At 42.4% G+C, this 19,589-nt stretch overlaps 2 protein-coding genes across 2 annotated transcripts in view; both read right to left on the bottom strand.

Moving 5' to 3' along the window:
• The window catches only part of LOC115421075 (low affinity immunoglobulin gamma Fc region receptor II-like), a 299,216-nt gene extending 286,073 nt beyond the window's left edge, over positions 1-13,143 (bottom strand). Inside the window, exons 1-4 of the mRNA XM_030136785.1 lie at positions 13,100-13,143; positions 12,093-12,134; positions 11,743-12,000; positions 8,960-9,202 (exon numbers count right to left, since the gene is read on the bottom strand). Of these exons, the coding sequence (XP_029992645.1) occupies positions 8,960-9,202; positions 11,743-12,000; positions 12,093-12,134; positions 13,100-13,124 (568 nt within the window). The 5' untranslated portion in view covers positions 13,125-13,143. The remainder of the gene's footprint in view (positions 1-8,959; positions 9,203-11,742; positions 12,001-12,092; positions 12,135-13,099) is intronic.
• A 1,205-nt stretch (positions 13,144-14,348) lies between these two features.
• Positions 14,349-19,334, bottom strand: LOC115421077 (uncharacterized). The gene is made up of 9 exons (XM_030136786.1): positions 19,245-19,334; positions 18,015-18,056; positions 17,653-17,922; positions 17,019-17,261; positions 16,323-16,481; positions 16,095-16,169; positions 15,958-16,014; positions 14,725-14,790; positions 14,349-14,636 (listed from the first exon to the last, which is right to left on the bottom strand). The coding sequence occupies exons 1-9, from the start codon at positions 19,273-19,275 to the stop codon at positions 14,581-14,583; spliced, it is 999 nt and encodes a 332-aa protein (XP_029992646.1). The 5' UTR covers positions 19,276-19,334; the 3' UTR covers positions 14,349-14,580.
• Between the last annotated feature and the right edge of the window lie 255 nt (positions 19,335-19,589).

Below are 19,589 nucleotides of genomic sequence, written 5' to 3'. Positions count from 1 at the left end.
GTGAGCTCTGACTCCTCCCCAGGAGGACTTCCTTCCTCCACCCCTGGATGGCTTTGGTCTGGGCATCTGAGCCCTATTCAGTCAGTCTGAAATAAAAAAAAAATTAAAAAAAACCTAAAACTAAAACAATAAAACAACTAGAAAAGCACTCGGAGAGCGCAGACCTCCGCCAAGGCTGATCAGTGCACCCCCGTGGGCCCCCCCATGCCAAGGAGGTTATGTTTTTGCCAGGGTTTGTTTGTTTGTCTGTCTGTTTGTCTGTCCATTAGTGTGCAACATAACTCAAAAAGTTATGTACAGATTTTGATGAAATTTTCAGGGTTTGTTGGAAATGGGCCCCCCCGTGGGCCCCCCCACCCCTGATCACCACCAAAATTTAATCATTTCTTCCTTATCCCATTTCCAACAAACCCTGAAAATTTCATCAAAATCTGTCCATAACTTTTTGAGTTATGTTGCACACTAACGGACAGACAAACAAACAAACAAACAAACAAACAAACCCTGGCAAAAACATAACGTCCTTGGCGAAGGTAATAAAGCAATAAATAAATAAATAAATAAATACACACTACCAGTCAAAAGTTTGGACTCACTTACTTTTTCTTTATTTTCATGTCTGTTCACATTGTAGATTCTCACTGAAGGCATCAGAACTATGAATGAACACATATGGAATTATGTAGTTAAAAAAAGTGTGACATAACTCAAAGCATGTTTCATATTTTAGATTCTTCAAAATAGCCACATTTTGCTTTTATTACTGCTTTTGTACATTCTTGGCATTCTCTCGATGAGCTTCATGAGGCAGTCACCTGACATGTTTTCCAAAAGTCTTGAAAGAGTTCCCAGTGATGCTGAACACTGGTTGGACATCTGTGGTCCATCTCATGTCATGTAAATTAAAAGGTGAGTCCAAACTTTGGACTGATACTGTATATATACTTGTGTAAAAGTTGTTTTATTAGTTTAACTATAAATGGATCTATAGACGCCTTCCTAAAGTGACTCTGGCTGCTTAAATTGGTTTCATCATTGACAGAGAAAGTCCAAATCTAACAAATCGGTGGCAGTTTCAAAAACCAATATGAAAATGTGGTCGTAAAAAAACTTGATCTCACTTTAGGAAAGTAAATGGGCCTAAATAATATAAACTAATTGTAGCCCATGTAAGTGGGCAGAATTGATTAAATTTTGGTGCTAGATATTGAAAACTGAGTGAATGCAAGTTTTTTTTTTTTTTTTTTTTTTTTTTTTTTTACAGTGGTCTGTATTTTTTCCCAAACTAAAAACTGATGGGGTAGGGTTAGTAAAAGTAATGATTTGACTGATCTAATATTAGAATAGACTTAATTGTTGGGTAATGCTTTATTCACAACAGAAAAAGAAAGAGAATGGTGTAGAATACATACAGATTTATGATCATATGTACTCTACATACAGAATTAGAAGTCCAATTCTTACATAGAAGCCAAAAATCCAAACCCAACTGTCCCAGGACGTCTTCTGAGGAACTGGCTGATCTGACGTCATTGACTTTGAACTGAAATCACTGAAACTGATCCTCATTCAAAAGGCCAGACCAGAAGCTCTGCTTCTGAGGTTAAAAGGAAGAAAGTTCAGTGAACATTTACAAGCAGCAAAAGGATTAATATGGATTTTCAAATTATTTGTCACTGAAAAAAGGTAATTTTTGCCCACTTTTCAGCAAACATCATGCAACAAGTCACACAAGGACAAGTCATACACATTTTTGGATGTTAAATTCTGAAACTACACAATTTTTCCAATAAATTCAACACAAGACACTGCATGAAAGGTTCACATTTATTCCACAATATTTTTTTCTCAATAATGTCACAATAATACTCAGAGTTTCAGCCTTATTGTAGGAAAACTTAACAAAACATCAAATCAGCAAATGGAACCAAAACCTCCACAAAAGTCAGAGCAAACAAACAGCGGAGCAGAAGCTTCTGAACTGTAACAACATGTACCACACATTCCTCCTGTTTTCCATTTTTCCCATTCCATTATTTCCAGATAAACCTGGAGCGAATGTCTTCATGTGTCTGTAGTGTTTCAGTTTTGTTTCCTCTGATTTTTCTCTGTGTGAAAAGAAACGACTAAAAGTGGAAAAGCTGTGAGATTAAAAATGTATGATTTATGATTCAGAGTAATGGTAGCTCTGATAATGCACTTAAAGAAAAGAAAAGAAAAGGAAAAGAAAAGAAAAGAACAGAAAAGAAAAGAATAAGGAAAGAAAAAAAAAGAAAAAGGAAAGACAAGGAAAAGAAAAGACAAAGAAAAGAAAAGAAAAAGGAAAGAAAAGAAAAGAAAAAGGAAAGGAAAGAAAAAGGAAAAGAAAAGAAAAAGAAAGGGAAAGAAAGGGAAAAAGTGGGAAAAGAAAAGAAGAGAAAAGAAAAAGGAAAGAAAAGAAAAAGAGGAAAAGAAAAGGAAAGGAAAAGGAAAGAAGAGAAAAGGAAAGGAAAGGAAAGGGAAAGGAAAGGAAAGGGACAGAAGAGAAAAAGAGGAAAAGAAAAGGAAAGGTAAAGAAAAGAAAAGAAACGAAAAAGAGGGAAAGAAAAGGAAAAAAGAAAAGAAAAAGGAAAGGAAAGGAAAAAAGAAAAGAACAGAAATAAAGAAAAAAGAAGGGAAAAAGAGGAAAAGAAAAGGAAAAAGAAAGGATAGAAAAAGAAAAGAGCAGGAAGGAAAAGAGAAGACAGAACAGTCCAATAAAAACAGTGCAGGTCAAAGGTCATCTTAAATCTGTGTCTGTGTTCGTGTCATTTCCGTCCAGATTTCCTTGTGTTGGTTTCGTTTCCACTCGTTCATACGTTGGTCAAACTCCTTCAGAATCACAGACGACACTTCACACCCTGTGTCCACCTGTCCAATAGTCCTGTCCTTTTACAGTGTCCGCCCTAGTGTCCACCTGTCCAATAGTCCTGTCCTTTTACAGTGTCCACCCTAGTGTCCACCTGTCCAATAGTCCTGTCCTTTTACAGTGTCCACTCTAGTGTCCACCTGTCCAATAGTCCTGTCCTTTTACAGTGTCCACTCTAGTGTCCACCTGTCCAATAGTCCTGTCCTTTTACAGTGTCCACCCTAGTGTCCACCTGTCCAATAGTCCTGTCCTTTTACAGTGTCCACCCTAGTGTCCACCTGTCCAATAGTCCTGTCCTTTTACAGTGTCCACCCTAGTGTCCACCTGTCCAATAGTCCTGTCCTTTTCTAGTGTCCACCCTAGTGTCCACCTGTCCAATAGTCCTGTCCTTTTACAGTGTCCACCCTGTGTCCACCTGTCCAATACTCCTGTCCTTTTACAGTGTCCACCCTAGTGTCCACCTGTCCAATAGTCCTGTCCTTTTACAGTGTCCACCCTAGTGTCCACCTGTCCAATAGTCCTGTCCTTTTCTAGTGTCCACCCTAGTGTCCACCTGTCCAATAGTCCTGTCCTTTTACAGTGTCCACCCTAGTGTCCACCTGTCCAATAGTCCTGTCCTTTTCTAGTGTCCACCCTAGTGTCCACCTGTCCAGTAGTCCTGTCCTTTTACAGTGTCCACCCTAGTGTCCACCTGTCCAATAGTCCTGTCCTTTTCTAGTGTCCACCCTAGTGTCCACCTGTCCAATAGTCCTGTCCTTTTCTAGTGTCCACCCTAGTGTCCACCTGTCCAATAGTCCTGTCCTTTTACAGTGTCCACCCTAGTGTCCACCTGTCCAACAGTCCTGTCCTTTTCTAGTGTCCACCCTAGTGTCCACCTGTCCAACAGTCCTGTCCTTTTACAGTGTCCACCCTAGTGTCCACCTGTCCAATAGTCCTGTCCTTTTCTAGTGTCCACCCTAGTGTCCACCGGTCCAATAGTCCTGTCCTTTTACAGTGTCCACCCTGTGTCCACTTGTCCAATAGTCCTGTCCTTTTACAGTGTCCACCCTAGTGTCCACCTGTCCAATAGTCCTGTCCTTTTACAGTGTCCACCCTGTGTCCACCTGTCCAATAGTCCTGTCCTTTTACAGTGTCCACCCTAGTGTCCACCTGTCCAATAGTCCTGTCCTTTTACAGTGTCCACCCTATTGTCCACCTGTCCAATAGTCCTGTCCTTTTACTGTGTCCACCCTAGTGTCCACCTGTCCAATAGTCCTGTCCTTTTACAGTGTCCACCCTAGTGTCCACCTGTCCAATAGTCCTGTCCTTTTACTGTGTCCACCCTAGTGTCCACCTGTCCAATAGTCCTGTCCTTTTACAGTGTCCACCCTAGTGTCCACCGGTCCAATAGTCCTGTCCTTTTACAGTGTCCACCCTAGTGTCCACCTGTCCAATAGTCCTGTCCTTTTACAGTGTCCACCCTAGTGTCCACCTGTCCAATAGTCCTGTCCTTTTCCAGTGTCCACCCTAGTGTCCACCTGTCCAATAGTCCTGTCCTTTTACAGTGTCCACCCTAGTGTCCACCTGTCCAATAGTCCTGTCCTTTTACAGTGTCCACCTTTCCAATAGTCCTGTCCTTTTCTAGTGTCCACCCTAGTGTCCACCGGTCCAATAGTCCTGTCCTTTTACAGTGTCCACCTGTCCAATACTCCTGTCCTTTTCTAGTGTCCACCCTAGTGTCCACCTGTCCAATAGTCCTGTCCTTTTACAGTGTCCACCCTAGTGTCCACCTGTCCAATAGTCCTGTCCTTTTACAGTGTCCACCCTAGTGTCCACCTGTCCAATAGTCCTGTCCTTTTACAGTGTCCACCCTGTGTCCACTTGTCCAATAGTCCTGTCCTTTTACAGTGTCCACCCTAGTGTCCACCTGTCCAATAGTCCTGTCCTTTTACAGTGTCCACCCTGTGTCCACCTGTCCAATAGTCCTGTCCTTTTACAGTGTCCACCCTGTGTCCACCTGTCCAATAGTCCTGTCCTTTTACAGTGTCCACCCTAGTGTCCACCTGTCCAATAGTCCTGTCCTTTTACAGTGTCCACCCTATTGTCCACCTGTCCAATAGTCCTGTCCTTTTACTGTGTCCACCCTAGTGTCCACCTGTCCAATAGTCCTGTCCTTTTACAGTGTCCACCCTAGTGTCCACCTGTCCAATAGTCCTGTCCTTTTACTGTGTCCACCCTAGTGTCCACCTGTCCAATAGTCCTGTCCTTTTACAGTGTCCACCCTAGTGTCCACCGGTCCAATAGTCCTGTCCTTTTACAGTGTCCACCCTAGTGTCCACCTGTCCAATAGTCCTGTCCTTTTACAGTGTCCACCCTAGTGTCCACCTGTCCAATAGTCCTGTCCTTTTACAGTGTCCACCTTTCCAATAGTCCTGTCCTTTTCTAGTGTCCACCCTAGTGTCCACCGGTCCAATAGTCCTGTCCTTTTACAGTGTCCACCCTAGTGTCCACCTGTCCAATAGTCCTGTCCTTTTACAGTGTCCACCCTAGTGTCCACCTGTCCAATAGTCCTGTCCTTTTACAGTGTCCACCCTAGTGTCCACCTGTCCAATAGTCCTGTCCTTTTACAGTGTCCACCCTAGTGTCCACCTGTCCAATAGTCCTGTCCTTTCACTGTGTCTACCCTAGTGTCCACCTGTCCAATAGTCCTTGTGTCCACTCGTCCAGTGGACGGTCCACAGCTGTGTGGTGGATGGATTCTCAGTGTCCACTCTCCCACATTTCCACAGGTTCAGAACAGTATTGGACCCAAACAGGCCTTAAGTGAACACACACACACACAGACTGAGATCTGAGTTCAGCTGATGAAGAATGGAACACAAACTCCAGTGGGTTTAGACTGGATTTACTCCAACTGAACAGAAAGGTGGAGTAAAAAAAACAACATAGAATAATGAGAATAAATGAGTAAAGTTTAATATTTAAAACATCACCATCAGATAAAACCAGATTAAAAATATTAAAGAGTTTATGAAACATTTATTTACAAACTAATTCTGTTCAGTTTGGAAATCACATCATTTATAGAAAAGAAAAAACTCTTGTTTTTCAGAATCTTTTTCAGATGAAAAGTGTAAAATTAGAAATAAAAACATATTTCGGTGTCAAAGTCGATGTCATCTCTTCAGAAGTCGTGTTCAATGGCGACGCCTGCAGCCACGTCGTCGTACTCTTCGTCTGCGACGCGACGCTGCCTGGTTTCCATGGCGACGGCTGCTCTTCTTCCTGTGGGCGGAGTCAAACACAGCTCAGGTCCAGGTGTTCACGACCAGTGTTTGACCTGCATCTGTTCAGTCTGCTGCTCCCACTGGAAACTCAGACTGTCTTACTACGACCACTGTCACTGCCAGACCTCTTCTGTCTGCATTTCCAGTCCAGTTTCAGTGCCTTTGGATGCTGAAGGAAACTGGACTGACTGACACCTGGACTTTCTTGGACATTTCTCTGGAGGACACACCTACATTTATCAGTGCTCTGATGCTCTGTCTCTCTTCTATCATTAATTGTCTTTTCCTCTTTTCCATTTTTGTACTAACACACTACTGTCTGCAGTCCAATATTGTTCCAGTACTGCTCCATGGGTCTGGTACCACAGTGTGTTCCACACTCCTGTTCTGCAGACACAGGGGGTGGAAGGAATTCACAAACGTTGGGACACCTGGAGGAACTGGTAGCACCAACTTTCCAGACTTGATCAACCTCCACTGCTGCAGAACTGCTTTAAGTTTTTAACCCATTTCTTGTTCTCCTTTTTGTATAATTCTGAAATGTACATTATTTTTCAGTTTTGTTTAACCTTACCTTTTTTTTTTTCCTCTGGCAGTTCACTCTTACCTTTGTACCATTTCCAGCTGTTCATTGGACTGGAACTGCTGGAATTTCAATACAAAACTGGAAAAATTGGGGTGTTCTAAAACTTTTGACCTGTAGTTTATGAGGACCTACAATATATGAGGACCTAGAACATACAAGAACCTAGAAAATATGAGGACCTAGAACATATGAGAACCTAGAACATATGAGGACCTAGAACCTAGAACGACCAGTCATTCGATCAGACCCGACATCCATGTGATGAGATGGACTAAACGCTGGGATTGGACACAGAAACATGCAGAGAACATACCAGAACCTAGAACATACGAAGACCTAGAACATACAAGAACTGAGAACATACAAGAACATAGAACATATGAGAACCTGTGTTCCTTTTACGGTAGATTGACACCATCAGGACAGTGGAGACGCAGTACGGACTCACGACCAGCAGGTGGAGGAACAGCCTCACAATGGACATTGAAGAACCAGGATCTGAAGAACCAGGAACTGAAGAGGAACCAGGATCAGAGGATGAAGTTGTAGGAACAGAGGTAGTGGTGGTAGAAACCAGTGGTGATTTCTCTCAGACTGCAGTGGAAGCCCAGCTTCCTGTAAAATTACAAAAATTAAATGGTTAAATCTGTTCAGTTGTGTTGACATTTCATTGACTCCAAATGTGTTAGAACACGTTCATCTCACAGACGAGTTCGTTCAGATTCAGCTTTATCACAAATCATCAGACTGGATGTTGTTCACTTCTCCTCCATTCTCGTGTCTGTTTTCTCCTCCATCTCTGCTCAGTGCATTTGTCCGTAGACGCTCAGCGTCCATGCACTTCAATGGGACTGAGTGGAACAGTTTTTTCATTGCCTCAAAACTGGACGGTAATTGGAGAAATGCCACCATGTTGTCCCGCCCCCAGACACCGGGCATCTCTAGGGGTGAATGGAGCTGTGGGCGGAGCTCAGCCAGGCTGGATGCCAGGATTACACATGCTGATTGGAGGATCAGTCAAAAGGCAGAATCCCGTTTGATTGACAGCTGTTTTCAGATCTGCTCCTTCACTGACACAGTTCAGTTTAATACTGTCACACATTCTGCTGTGAAATCACAGAAACCACTACCAAATTAACTGTTCATTTCTTGCACTGTAAATAAAACACACTCATTGTACTTCCTTGTTTCAATTTAACATAATTTCAATGTTTTCTTGTTTACTTGGTACGATATGACCATTTTCTTAAAAAGGAACGGAGGGACGAATTTATGTTTAAATAACTTGACTTTTTTTTTTTTTTTTTTTTTATGTAAGCCGACACTGAGCTTCCCCTGTCTGAAAGACGAGCAGCTGACACTGGTAGAAACTGTAGGAGACGACAGAACATGATGTTCAGTGTCAGTTCCTGATCTACCATCAGGTCCACGGGTTCATCAGAACTGGATCCAGAACCAAACACAGCGTTGGATTAATCAGCACCAGTAGAACGTTTGACAGACTCTGAGGACCAGCAGAACTCTGCTCTGTATCTGCACATAAAGGTTCCTGTCAGGATCCTCAACAAATGATGGTGTCTGTTCCACATTTATTTAATAGAACCTGAGTCAAAGTCCATGAAGCGGATTCAAATTAGTACTTTTAGGAAAATTAATCTGATGTTTCAGGACCTAAACAGGATTGAAAACACAACATTCTTGTACAAACAGAACAACGTGTGAATGTTCTGATATGGAGTTGGTTTGGGGCATCGCTGCAGATACATGGTTCTGTTCAGTCTGGACAGAACTGGAACAAACCCCAACAGGAAGTCCAACATTTACACTCATTCATAACAGACAGAAGACAGTCTAGAAATGCACTGATGTGGACACATGGACCGGTGTTCCACAAGGATCTATACTGGGACCACTTTGGTTTGACTTTATATGTTCATGATCTACATGAATTCAATTCAACTGAATCCTGGATCAGAAACCAAACCGCTGTAAGAGCTGTCAAATCTGAAACCAACTTTACAGATGGAACATGTGACCAAAGATTTGAAGATCCATGTTCTATCTATTGGTTTGATCTGTGTTTATAGAAACATACGATGGAGACGTTTGATTGTGGTGAAAATGTTGAACTGCAGTGCTATGAGTGTCCACCAGGGGACCTACATATGTTCTGTCTGTAATGTGTACTTTATGAACAGGAAGTGATGTCACAGTCCTCACCTTTGACCCTCAGGCTGCTCGATGGAGATTCACCAGCCAATGGAACATAACAGGAGTACTGGTCTTCATCAGACAGGTGGTCTACAGGGATGGTCCACTCTTCTACTGGGACAGATGTGAGTGTCCGACTGTTTTTTATAAACTCGGCTTTCAGTGTTGAACCACCTCTGTCTATACAGCGCAGAGTGACATCACTTCCTTTCTCCACAGGAAGTGCAGGGATGTCCAAGATTACAGAAAAATCTGTTAAATACAAGCAGAGTTGGACAAATGAGACCAGAGACACAAATAAAGAAAAAGGACACACACATGAAGTGGACTCCCAACAGTGGTTCTGATCTAAGGTCATAAGGGGGACTTCAACATTGAACTGTGTCCACATCTGAAACTAGATGAATATGGGATGTCGTCATCAACAGCTAATATGTGTGTGACTCCGCCCACTATCCTCACACCAACTATACAGAGAGCTGATTGGTGGTCAGACTGAGCTGTGGTCCACGTCCACTGCAAGGTTATAATTGTTAACGAAAACCAACGAAATGACAAATACTAAAATTGAAAAAACATTTTCGTTAACTGAAATAAATAAAAACTCTAATTAAAAGAAAAAAACGATAACTAACTGACACTGTATTGTGTGTTTACAAAACTAACTAAAACGTATAAAAATTATGGATAAAATTCCCTTCGTTTTCGTCTTTGTTAATGTCGGATTGATATGAAATTGATTTATTTCGCTCCAGCAGTTTTAGCTGTTGGTACCATATGACACTTCACAGTCCGTCATGTCTGGTCACTGGTGGTTTCCAGTCGTCTTCTGGTCCCCACTCTACCTGGAACATACAGACTAAAGCTGGGACACAGTAGCACAGTCCTGTCTGGGATTTACTTCAGTGATGCGTGGGGTCGGGTTTTTTGTTTGTTTGTTTGTTTGTTTTTTTGTTCAGTGTGTGTGTGAGTGACAGAGACAGAGTGGAGCTGAATGACAGAGTCAGACAGGTGTTGATGTTGTGACTTTATCTGGGAAAGAAAGGGTACAAGTGATTTGTGTTTGGATTTATTGTGGTTTCGTGATGCATATGCAATTTCATGTTCATTTATTTCTGAGTAAAATATACAGTATATTTCATTTGTGATTTATGTTAAAAAATGAGCTAAAATAAGCCATAGTGAATGTTAAGATTAAGATAACTACGTTTCCCATGAGGCTTAGCATTACCCAAGAAGCATAGGAAATTTTCACAGAAGCAGATGTATGTATGCCACAAGTTGTGAGAAAGTTGTATGTGTTTTTCAAGTTTCCACACACAGTAAAATGAATGTGTATTTTAAACCAAGAGTCTCGCTTCGTTATTTTTGGACGTAATTTGGATAATTACAACAGTTGAACTAGCATCCAGGTAAAGACTGGAGAGTTTATCACCATGAAAAGGCCTTCCAAGGCCTGAACTGCACAGTTTAGAAGAGGAGAAAAGAGGAGGAAAACTAATCCAATGACAGCGGGATGGAACCTGTTAATCATCTACAGTTCCATTATTAGCCAACTTTGCTTCATTTTAATTCAGCTAGCTGTAGCTAGTAACATCAAACGTTTTTTTAACGTTATAAGAGATGAGATATCTACTAAGGTGTGTGGTTTACTGCTGCTGAACTGGGTTACATATGTTTATAAGTGGTTTATGTATGTTTCTATAAGGTTTATATATGTTTGTATGTGGTTTACTGCTGGTTAGCTAGTTTATATTTGTTTCTATTTGGTTTACTGCTGCTTAGCTGGTTTATATTCATTTCTGTCTGGTTTATATTTGTTTCTATTTGGTTTACTGCTGCTTAGCTGGTTTATATATTTTAGCACAGGTGGAAGCTTAGCAGGAAATTAACTCTGTGTCTAGTCTGGCCATAAGATGTGCTTTTACTTTGATAAACGGGGAAAAACATGTTTGAATGATCACAACAGGATAGCCATTGCTCTGCCTATGGCTCTCACTCAGGGTGCAACTTTAGAAATTTCAAAAATACAAAAAAAATACACAAAAAGGCCAATAAACATTTCCATACACATACTAAGTCAAAACTAGTACTAACACAACAACCCGCTGAATTCTTTCACATAAAAATAACACATTTACAACAAAATACCCACTACCCATAATGCACTACAGCAAACATGCCACAATATGTTTCTGTCTGGTTTACTGCTGGCTGCTTTGTGCATTTCCTCTCACGCTTTGCACATCTTCGCATTGTTTTCACATAAGTGACGTTGTGTATTGATCGACACCCCCCCCTCCCCCAACCTGCTATAGTGAATTTATACATTGTACTGTACATGTGTTTGTGTCTCTGCTCAGTCAATGAGCCGCCCTAACCCCACCCCCAAATAAAGTGTCCAGGGTAACCTGCTGATCCATGCCTCACTAATTTCTTTGAATAGAATAGTGAGGAAGATAAATGTATGAAATAACTAAAGCGAATACTAAAACTAAACTAAACTAAAGTAAAACTAAGCATTCAGAAAAAAAACAATAATGAATAAAAACTAGCAAACCTGCTCTAAAAACTAATTAAAACTAACTGAATGAGAGAAAACAAGTCAAAACTAATTAAAACTAAACTATAATTAAAAATCCCAAACTATTATAACCTTGGTCCACTGTCTGGAACAGAACCTGCTACCCACAAGGCCACACTGGAAACCTCCAGTTAAAGCTGGACTTCCCTCAGGAACCACCAATCCTGTTAGAGACACACTTCAACCAATCACAGCTCAGTTTATTCACCTGTTACAGTGATGGACACCTGGTCACTCTGCTGTCCTGAACTGGTCTCACACCAGTAAACTCCACTGTTCCCTGGCGTGAGACCATCGACAACACAGAATGACCCGTCCATCCTTCCAAACTCTGCACATGTCTCAGTGTTTCCATTCGTCAGTGTCCTCTTCACTGTCCATCCATCTGTCTGGACATCTGCACAACTCACAGTGAAACTGTCTCCTCTGAAGAACTGCTGACGGTTTGGAAAGACGTCCACAGAGACTGGACAGAGTCAACACATTCAACAGGTTAAAGACACATGGACCAAATGTCCAACTGTTATTGAGTCTGATTGGTTGAATTCATCATCTCACCTGAAGAAACAGTCAGTCCAGACAGCAGCAGGACACAGACACCTGAAGAGGACAGAGGACACAGGTCAGAGGTCAGAGGACACAGGTCAGAGGTCAGAGAACACAGGTCAGAGGTCAGAGGACACAGGTCAGAGGTCAGAGGACACAGGTCAGAGGACACAGGTCAGAGGTCATAGTGCTGGCTCAACAGTTGTGTGTCTGTCATTGATGTGACCAGTTGGACATTGTCCAGAGGTGGACAAACCTGAGACCACAGACAGTGACGTCATGGACTGGATGACATCAGGTTCATGTGTTTTTTGGAGCTCCGCCTCCTGGAAAAGGAAGTCAAACATCTGCACTAGTTTGACTATTCAGACGCATTTTCTACTGGTCTGAGCTTCCACATGTTCTACTGGGTATGGGAGAACATTTGCAGAACCCTGAGGAACCCTGAGTTGGTTCTAAAGTCCTCAAACCCATCTTGGTCTTCCTCCGTTCGTCTCCGACCAAAGACAACGCTGTGGTTTTGACGTTAGCGGCTGAAACTTCCTGTGGTCGAACACTGACAGTTGAAAGCTGAGTGTGAGGCCTTGGTTCAATTTCCTGTTCCCTCGTTCTTCAGTCTGTTTGTAAAGCATCAGTGAGTCCAACCACCCAAACAGACAAGTGGATGTGAGGTGGACCCATGTGGACCCACATGGTCCAGGACCAGTTTACCCCACATCATTCAACAGCTGATGTGACGTTCAAAGGTCAAACATCAACAAAATCACATCGTACGCTGACGATCAACTCCTTTATACAAGAACAATGGGTTTAAAGACAAAGACAGATGACAGGACTGGAAGATGAATGAATGAATGAATGAATGAGTGAACGAACGAACGAATGAACGAACGAACGAATGAACAAACAAACAAATGAACACATGAATGAAAAAATAGAATATAGAACGAATATAGAACGAATGAATGAATGAAAAAATAAATCAACAAATGAATGTATGACTGCCTGTCTGAACTCACCCCACAGAACAGATGGGTTCTTCATGTTGTTCTGATGCTAATCGTCGTCTTTATGAACACAGTTCCTCTTTCTTATTTTTATTACAGACGTATACAGTTGTTGAATGAGGAACTGGATCGTCACCCATTGCTTCATGAATATGGAACAATGGCTAAATGTTGAAACCAAAAGGGGCGGAGCTGCTATAGTTCATGAGGATGTTTCGTAAACTGGACTTTCCTGTTGTGCTCTAAACAATAAATTACCCATGATGCTGCTGCTGTTGGCAGAGAGAAGTTTCCTTTAAGGTTGATCAAAGTCAGAGTCGAAACTTCAATATTTACAATAAAATAATGAACTGACAGAAAATGTCCCTGATTGACATAAAAAACACAAAACAGGAGACGCTGTGTGAAGAACGACGAAAAACCTGTTTATTGAAACTTAATTCAATAAATCTACAGTAATTATTGAACCAAACTAAAGTAAATAACTATTGAACTACACTAAACTATTGAACTAAATTAAATAAACTAAACTATTGAACTAAACCCAAATTTGTTCAAATGTACCAAAGTCTGCTGAGTTGTTACTAGTTATAAAAATGACTCGTGTGGGTCCGACTTTCTTAAATGGTAAGTCGTGACCCAGAACCGGGTCCCAGACCGGTTCAACATCTGAGTGAAGGCCAACTGAATTTAGGACAAAAACACAAAGGCCAGTTGAAAATGACAGAAAATATGCAACAAAATTACATCAAACAAGTTGTATTTTTAGTAAGAAAAAAAACATTTGACCAAAACTCAAACAAAAGCTGTGTTTTGCATTAATATAATTATCGCAGTTTTTTAAAAAATAATTCATAAAATGATGTTGATTAAATCTTCAATTTCTTGTAAGAATCTTAGGTTTTTGTGATATTTCCAGACTTTTCAACATAAATTGAATTGAACTGAATTAAATTGAATTGCCTTTATTGTCATTTGACAGTACAGAGTACATCAAACGAAATTAAGTTCAATGATTAGGGACATCAGGCCGCTGCTCCTACTACAGAGTACAACTGGAGCGCATCCACAAAACCCTTTTCTTTGAAAAAAAATTGCAGTGAAGAACAGAAGATAATGCAAAGCACAAATATAAGACATCATACAGTAAATAAATAATGACTTTAGATGAAGACATGGATAAACGTGGGTGGGTGAGTTGAAGAGTCCGACAGTCTGGAAACAATGGAAAAAGTCGCACACAAAAGGTCGGAACAGGAAACAGGATTCAGTCCAGTTTAATTTAATACATGACGTCACCACCAGAGGACAGTGTGGAGCAAAGAAACAAAACACATCTATTAAATACAACGGAACAAAAGTGAACATCCACAGCTCTGCACCAATAAAACAGACGGCTCCACCCACCAGCTGATCTACGTTTCCTGGTTAAGGAATGAAACACATGGATGTTGGCGTCCACGTTACCGTGGTAACCTGCTGTGTGTTCCTGGTCATGTGTTTCTTGGTCTGACCGATGAATAAACCACGTCAGGATCAGATGACTGAGCTGCGAAAAACACAAAAAAGACTTTTACAACAAAAACGAATCACCACGAAACCCTGGTAAAAGACGTAGAAGATGTTGCCACAGTTACCATGGTTCTGTCTGGATGACCTCTGACCTTTGATGACGACGTGACTGTAGGTGACGTCCTCAGCTCCTGAAACAGGTCAAAATTATTCACTCCAGAATAAACCACTTCGATCCACAGCTTCATGCTACTGGTGCCGTGGCTACATACCAACATACGTACCACGGCTTTGTGATAATGGTGCCGCGGCTAGATGCCACTGGTGCTGAAGCAACAAGGTATTTTCACCCGTGGCACGAAGCCGCAACACTTGGGGCAACTGCCACGGAATCCATGCCAGTGCCTTCGTATGCACCCGCTGCCTCTCCCACACCGGGGGGATTTAAAAATTAGCGTGGGCCGTTAACAGTAAACAAACAAATAAACGCCATCAGACAGATGTGGGACTGGGGACACGCCCAGATCCACCAGCTGTCGTCACTTCTAGCGGAGGACTCTATCTATGCTAACATTTGTGGAACGGTGAAACACACACTGACTCTGGAGAGGTTAGCAACACTGCTATGCTTGGGCTATTTCTGACCCTGAAGTGATACGTCCCACTATCCGCTGTGTCCCCGCCCCTTCGATTGGAAAAAAGGAAAAAAAGGTGGGATCAGCATCTGACCTTTATTCCGGGATCTGTGTAAAAGTGTCTAACGTATGTGGACACGTAAGGTTTTAGGTAAAGTTACCGACTGGTTTCACCTGGACTCAGACCAGGAGCATCTGCAAACACATCCATGGTTTCATCACCAACAACAGTTAGAGCAGATGGATTTCATGGAACTGATGATGTTCCTTTGCATCATCAGCAGGTTGGAGCGACTTGAAGACCCACCAGAGGACGACTGCTGCCATATTATTCCAACAGAAGTCGCAGATACTGTTTCACTTCCAACATCAAGGATTTGTTCATCTTTCTACGAGCGACCAAACGCACTGAGAGCCTGTTGTGTCGGAACCACTCCCCTACACTTTCTGATCCATCACCCAGAGGATTCTCAGCCTCCCTGACGTTGGTACCAGACACAGCAGCTACTGGACTTTACATTCAACATCATTTATGTTCCTCGTGGTCAGAACTGGGACAAGCTGAGTCATATCAGGTCCAGTTCCTTATGGTGACAGTCTATGATGTCGTTGGTTGGTTGGTTGGTTGGTTGGTTGGTTGGTTGGTTGGTTGGTTTGGTTGGGCGGTTGGATGGATGGGTGGGTGGTTGGAGGGTTTGTGTATTTATTTATTTGTTTGTTTACCTTCAGTGTTTGTTTTGATTCCAGCGTACACTGTCTCAGCCTCTCCACGATGTTTATCTGTCAAACAAACACATCACCATGGTAACGGGTCACATGGATCTAAGTAAACCTCGTTCAGGTGCAGGTGCGTCTCCTACCTCTCCTATTGGCTGCCTGAGCGATGGTGACATCAGCATACGTGACATCTACAGGAGGGGAGGAGTCACTGTCACCTGAGACGCAAGAAGAGGAGGAGTCACATCAGAACCACACTGTGAACCAGGACCGGGACCAGGACTAGAACACTGGACCCTTAAAACTAACCTGAACCAAAACCTCTGGGACATTTATGAAACATTTAACGTCTGGTTGAGACAGTTCATCACCTTTGTGTTTCTTCCACAGCAGCAGAACCAGAATCAGAACCAGGACAACCAGTGAGACCACAGCTATGATGACCGAGATAGTGGAACCAGAGGGAGAATCTGGACTTGGGGAAGAACCAGGATCAGAGGATGAAGTTGTAGGATCAGTGGTAGTGGAACCTGTAGGAGACAACAGAACATCGTCTTCAGTCTCAGTTCATTTGACGTTGACGTAGAAGTTTGGTTCCATGGATCAGGTCCAGATGAAGAACAACGTCTGTGGAAACAAACCCTGAACCCAACAGGAAGTCCAACATTTACACTCATTCATAACAGACAGAAGACAGTCTAGAAATGGACTGATGTAGACACATGGACCGGTGTTCCACAAGGATCTATACTGGGACCACTTTGGTTTGACTTTATATGTTCATGATCTACATGAATTCAATTCAACTGAATCCTGGATCAGAAACCAAAGCGCTGTAAGAGCTGTCAAATCTGAAACCAACTTTACAGATGGAACATGTGACCAAAGATTTGAAGATCCATGTTCTATCTGTTGGTTTGATCTGTGTTTATAGAAACATTCGATGGAGACGTTTGATTGTGGTGAAAATGTTGAACTGCAGTACTATGAGTGTCCACCAGGGGACCTACATCTGTTCTGTCTGTAATGTGTACTTTATGAACAGGAAGTGATGTCACAGTCCTCACCTTTGACCCTCAGGCTGCTCGATGGAGATCCACCAACATCTGGAACATAACAGGAGTACTGGTCTGCATCAGACAGGTGGTCTACAGAGATGGTCCACTCTTCTACTGGGACAGATGTGAGTGTCCGACCGTTTTTTATAAACTCGGCTTTCGGTGTTGAACCATCTCTGACTATACAGCGCAGAGTGACATCACTTCCTGTCTCCACAGGAAGTGCAGGGATGTCCAAGATTACATAAAAATCTGTTAAATACAAGCAGAGTTGGACAAATGAGACCAGAGACACAAATAAAGACAAAGGACACACACATGAAGTGGACTCCCAACAGTGGTTCTGATCTAAGGTCATAAAGGGGACTTCAACATTGAACTGTGTCCATATCTGAAACTAGATGAATATGGGATGTCCTCATCTACAGCTAATATGTGTGTGACTCCGCCCACTGTCCTCACACCAACTATACAGAGAGCTGATTGGTGGTGAGACTGAGCTGTGGTCCACGTCCACTGTCTGGAACAGAACCTGCTACCCACAAGGCCACACTGGAAACCTCCAGTTAAAGCTGGAGTTCCCTCAGGAACCACCAATCCTGTTAGAGACACACTTCAACCAATCACAGCTCAGTTTATTCACCTGTTACAGTGATGGACACCTGGTCACTCTGCTGTCCTGAACTGGTCTCACACCAGTAAACTCCACTGGCCCCTGGCGTGAGACGATCGACAACGCAGAATGTCCCGTCTATCCTTCCAAACTCTGCACATGTCTCAGTGATTCTGTTCCTCAGTGTCTCCCTCAGTGTCCTCTTCACTGTCCATCCATCTGTCTGGACATCTGCACAACTCACAGAAAAACTGTCTCCTCTGAAGAACTGCTGAACGTTTGGAAAGACGTCCACAGAGACTGGACAGAGTCAACACATTCAACAGGTTAAAGACACATGGACCAAATGTCCAACTGTTATTGAGTCTGATTGGTTGAATTCATCATCTCACCTGAAGAAACAGTCAGTCCAGACAGCAGCAGGACACAGACACCTGAAGAGGACAGAGGACACAGGTCAGAGGTCAAAGGACACAGGTCAGAGGACAGAGGTCAGAGGACACAGGTCAGAGGTCAGAGGACACAGGTCAGAGGTCAACCCAAACCAACAGTGTCCAGTGACCCCAGTGTTGTGGTTGTCCTCTGTTGTCCACAGTGGAGCGTCTTCCTTCACTAATGGTGTCTGGTTGGACATGTTTGTGGACGAGACAGAGTTCAGTCTGAACAAAAAAACAACTTAATCTGATCCAGAGTCAGTTTAAGGAAGTGGACAGACAGACAGTGACCAGTTAAACCAGACTAAACAGACCAGTTAAACCAGACTAAACAGACCAGTATAACCAGACTAAACAGACCTACCAGAGACCAGTTTAACCAGACTGAACAGACCAGTTTAACCGGACGAAACAGACCAGTTTAACCAGACTAGACAGAACAGTTAAACCAGACTAAACAGACCAGTTTAACCAGACTAAACAGACCAGTTTAACCAGACTAAACAGACCCACCAGAGACCAGTTTAACCAGACTAAACAGACCAGTTTAACCAGACTAAACAGACCTGTTAAACCAGACTAAACAGACCAGTTTAACCAGACTAAACAGACCAGTTAAACCAGACTAAACAGGCCAGTTTAACCAGACTAAACAGACCAGTTAAACCAGACTAAACAGACCAGTTTAACCAGACTAAACAGACCAGTTTAACCAGACTAAACAGACCAGTTAAACCAGACTAAACAGACCAGTTTAACCAGACTAAACAGACCTGTTAAACCAGACTAAACAGACCAGTTAAACCAGACTAAACAGACCTTTGTTTGATTGACAGCTGTCATTCAACTCCACAGCAGAAGGTTCAGTTGAACACTTCTAAAGGACAGATGGACTTCTTTGATCCAAATGTTCAAACTGACTCTAATGGAACCAATCAACACTAATAATGTTTGACTTCTAATCAATACAGATCAATCATCGGTCCAATCAGCTGTTTGTGTGTTGTCGTCTGGTGCCATGGAAACGCCTTTAAGGTCAGCTCCAGTCGACACATCAAACCCAGGATCAAACTGCTCCTTTCCGTCTGAACGTTGACCTTTGACCTCATCCTGTTCAAGTGGACCTGATCAGGAACCCATGGGTCCGATCAGTGATCGATCAGGCCAGTGTTTGATGGTTGGACTCACCGAGACGATGGAACACACACCGAGTCTTCATGTCGTCTGAACAGGAACTAACACAAACTTCTGCTTTTCTTTATTTCTCCACTTTCTGAGCTGCTTCCTGTTTTTTTTTCATCATTTTTTCATTTTTTTTTTTTTTTTGCTGTTACCGTGATAACCAGATCAGTGTGAAGGTCAGAGGTCACATGGAGTGAGTCATCAGGTCTATACAGACAAAGGAAACCCCTTTAAATATGACCAGTACCACATGGGTTTGGAATTATGACAGAAGTGTTTGTGACTGGGCTCAGTTTAATCAAATTCAACAATAAACAATAAAACAACTCAGTTCAAAAACCTCAGATATTC

This window comes from Sphaeramia orbicularis, chromosome 6 (genome assembly GCF_902148855.1).
Source record: "Sphaeramia orbicularis chromosome 6, fSphaOr1.1, whole genome shotgun sequence".
Taxonomy (NCBI): Eukaryota; Metazoa; Chordata; class Actinopteri; order Kurtiformes; family Apogonidae; genus Sphaeramia; species Sphaeramia orbicularis.
The sequence above is the reverse complement of the archived record's forward strand: the minus strand, read 5'-3'. Positions and strand labels throughout refer to the sequence as shown.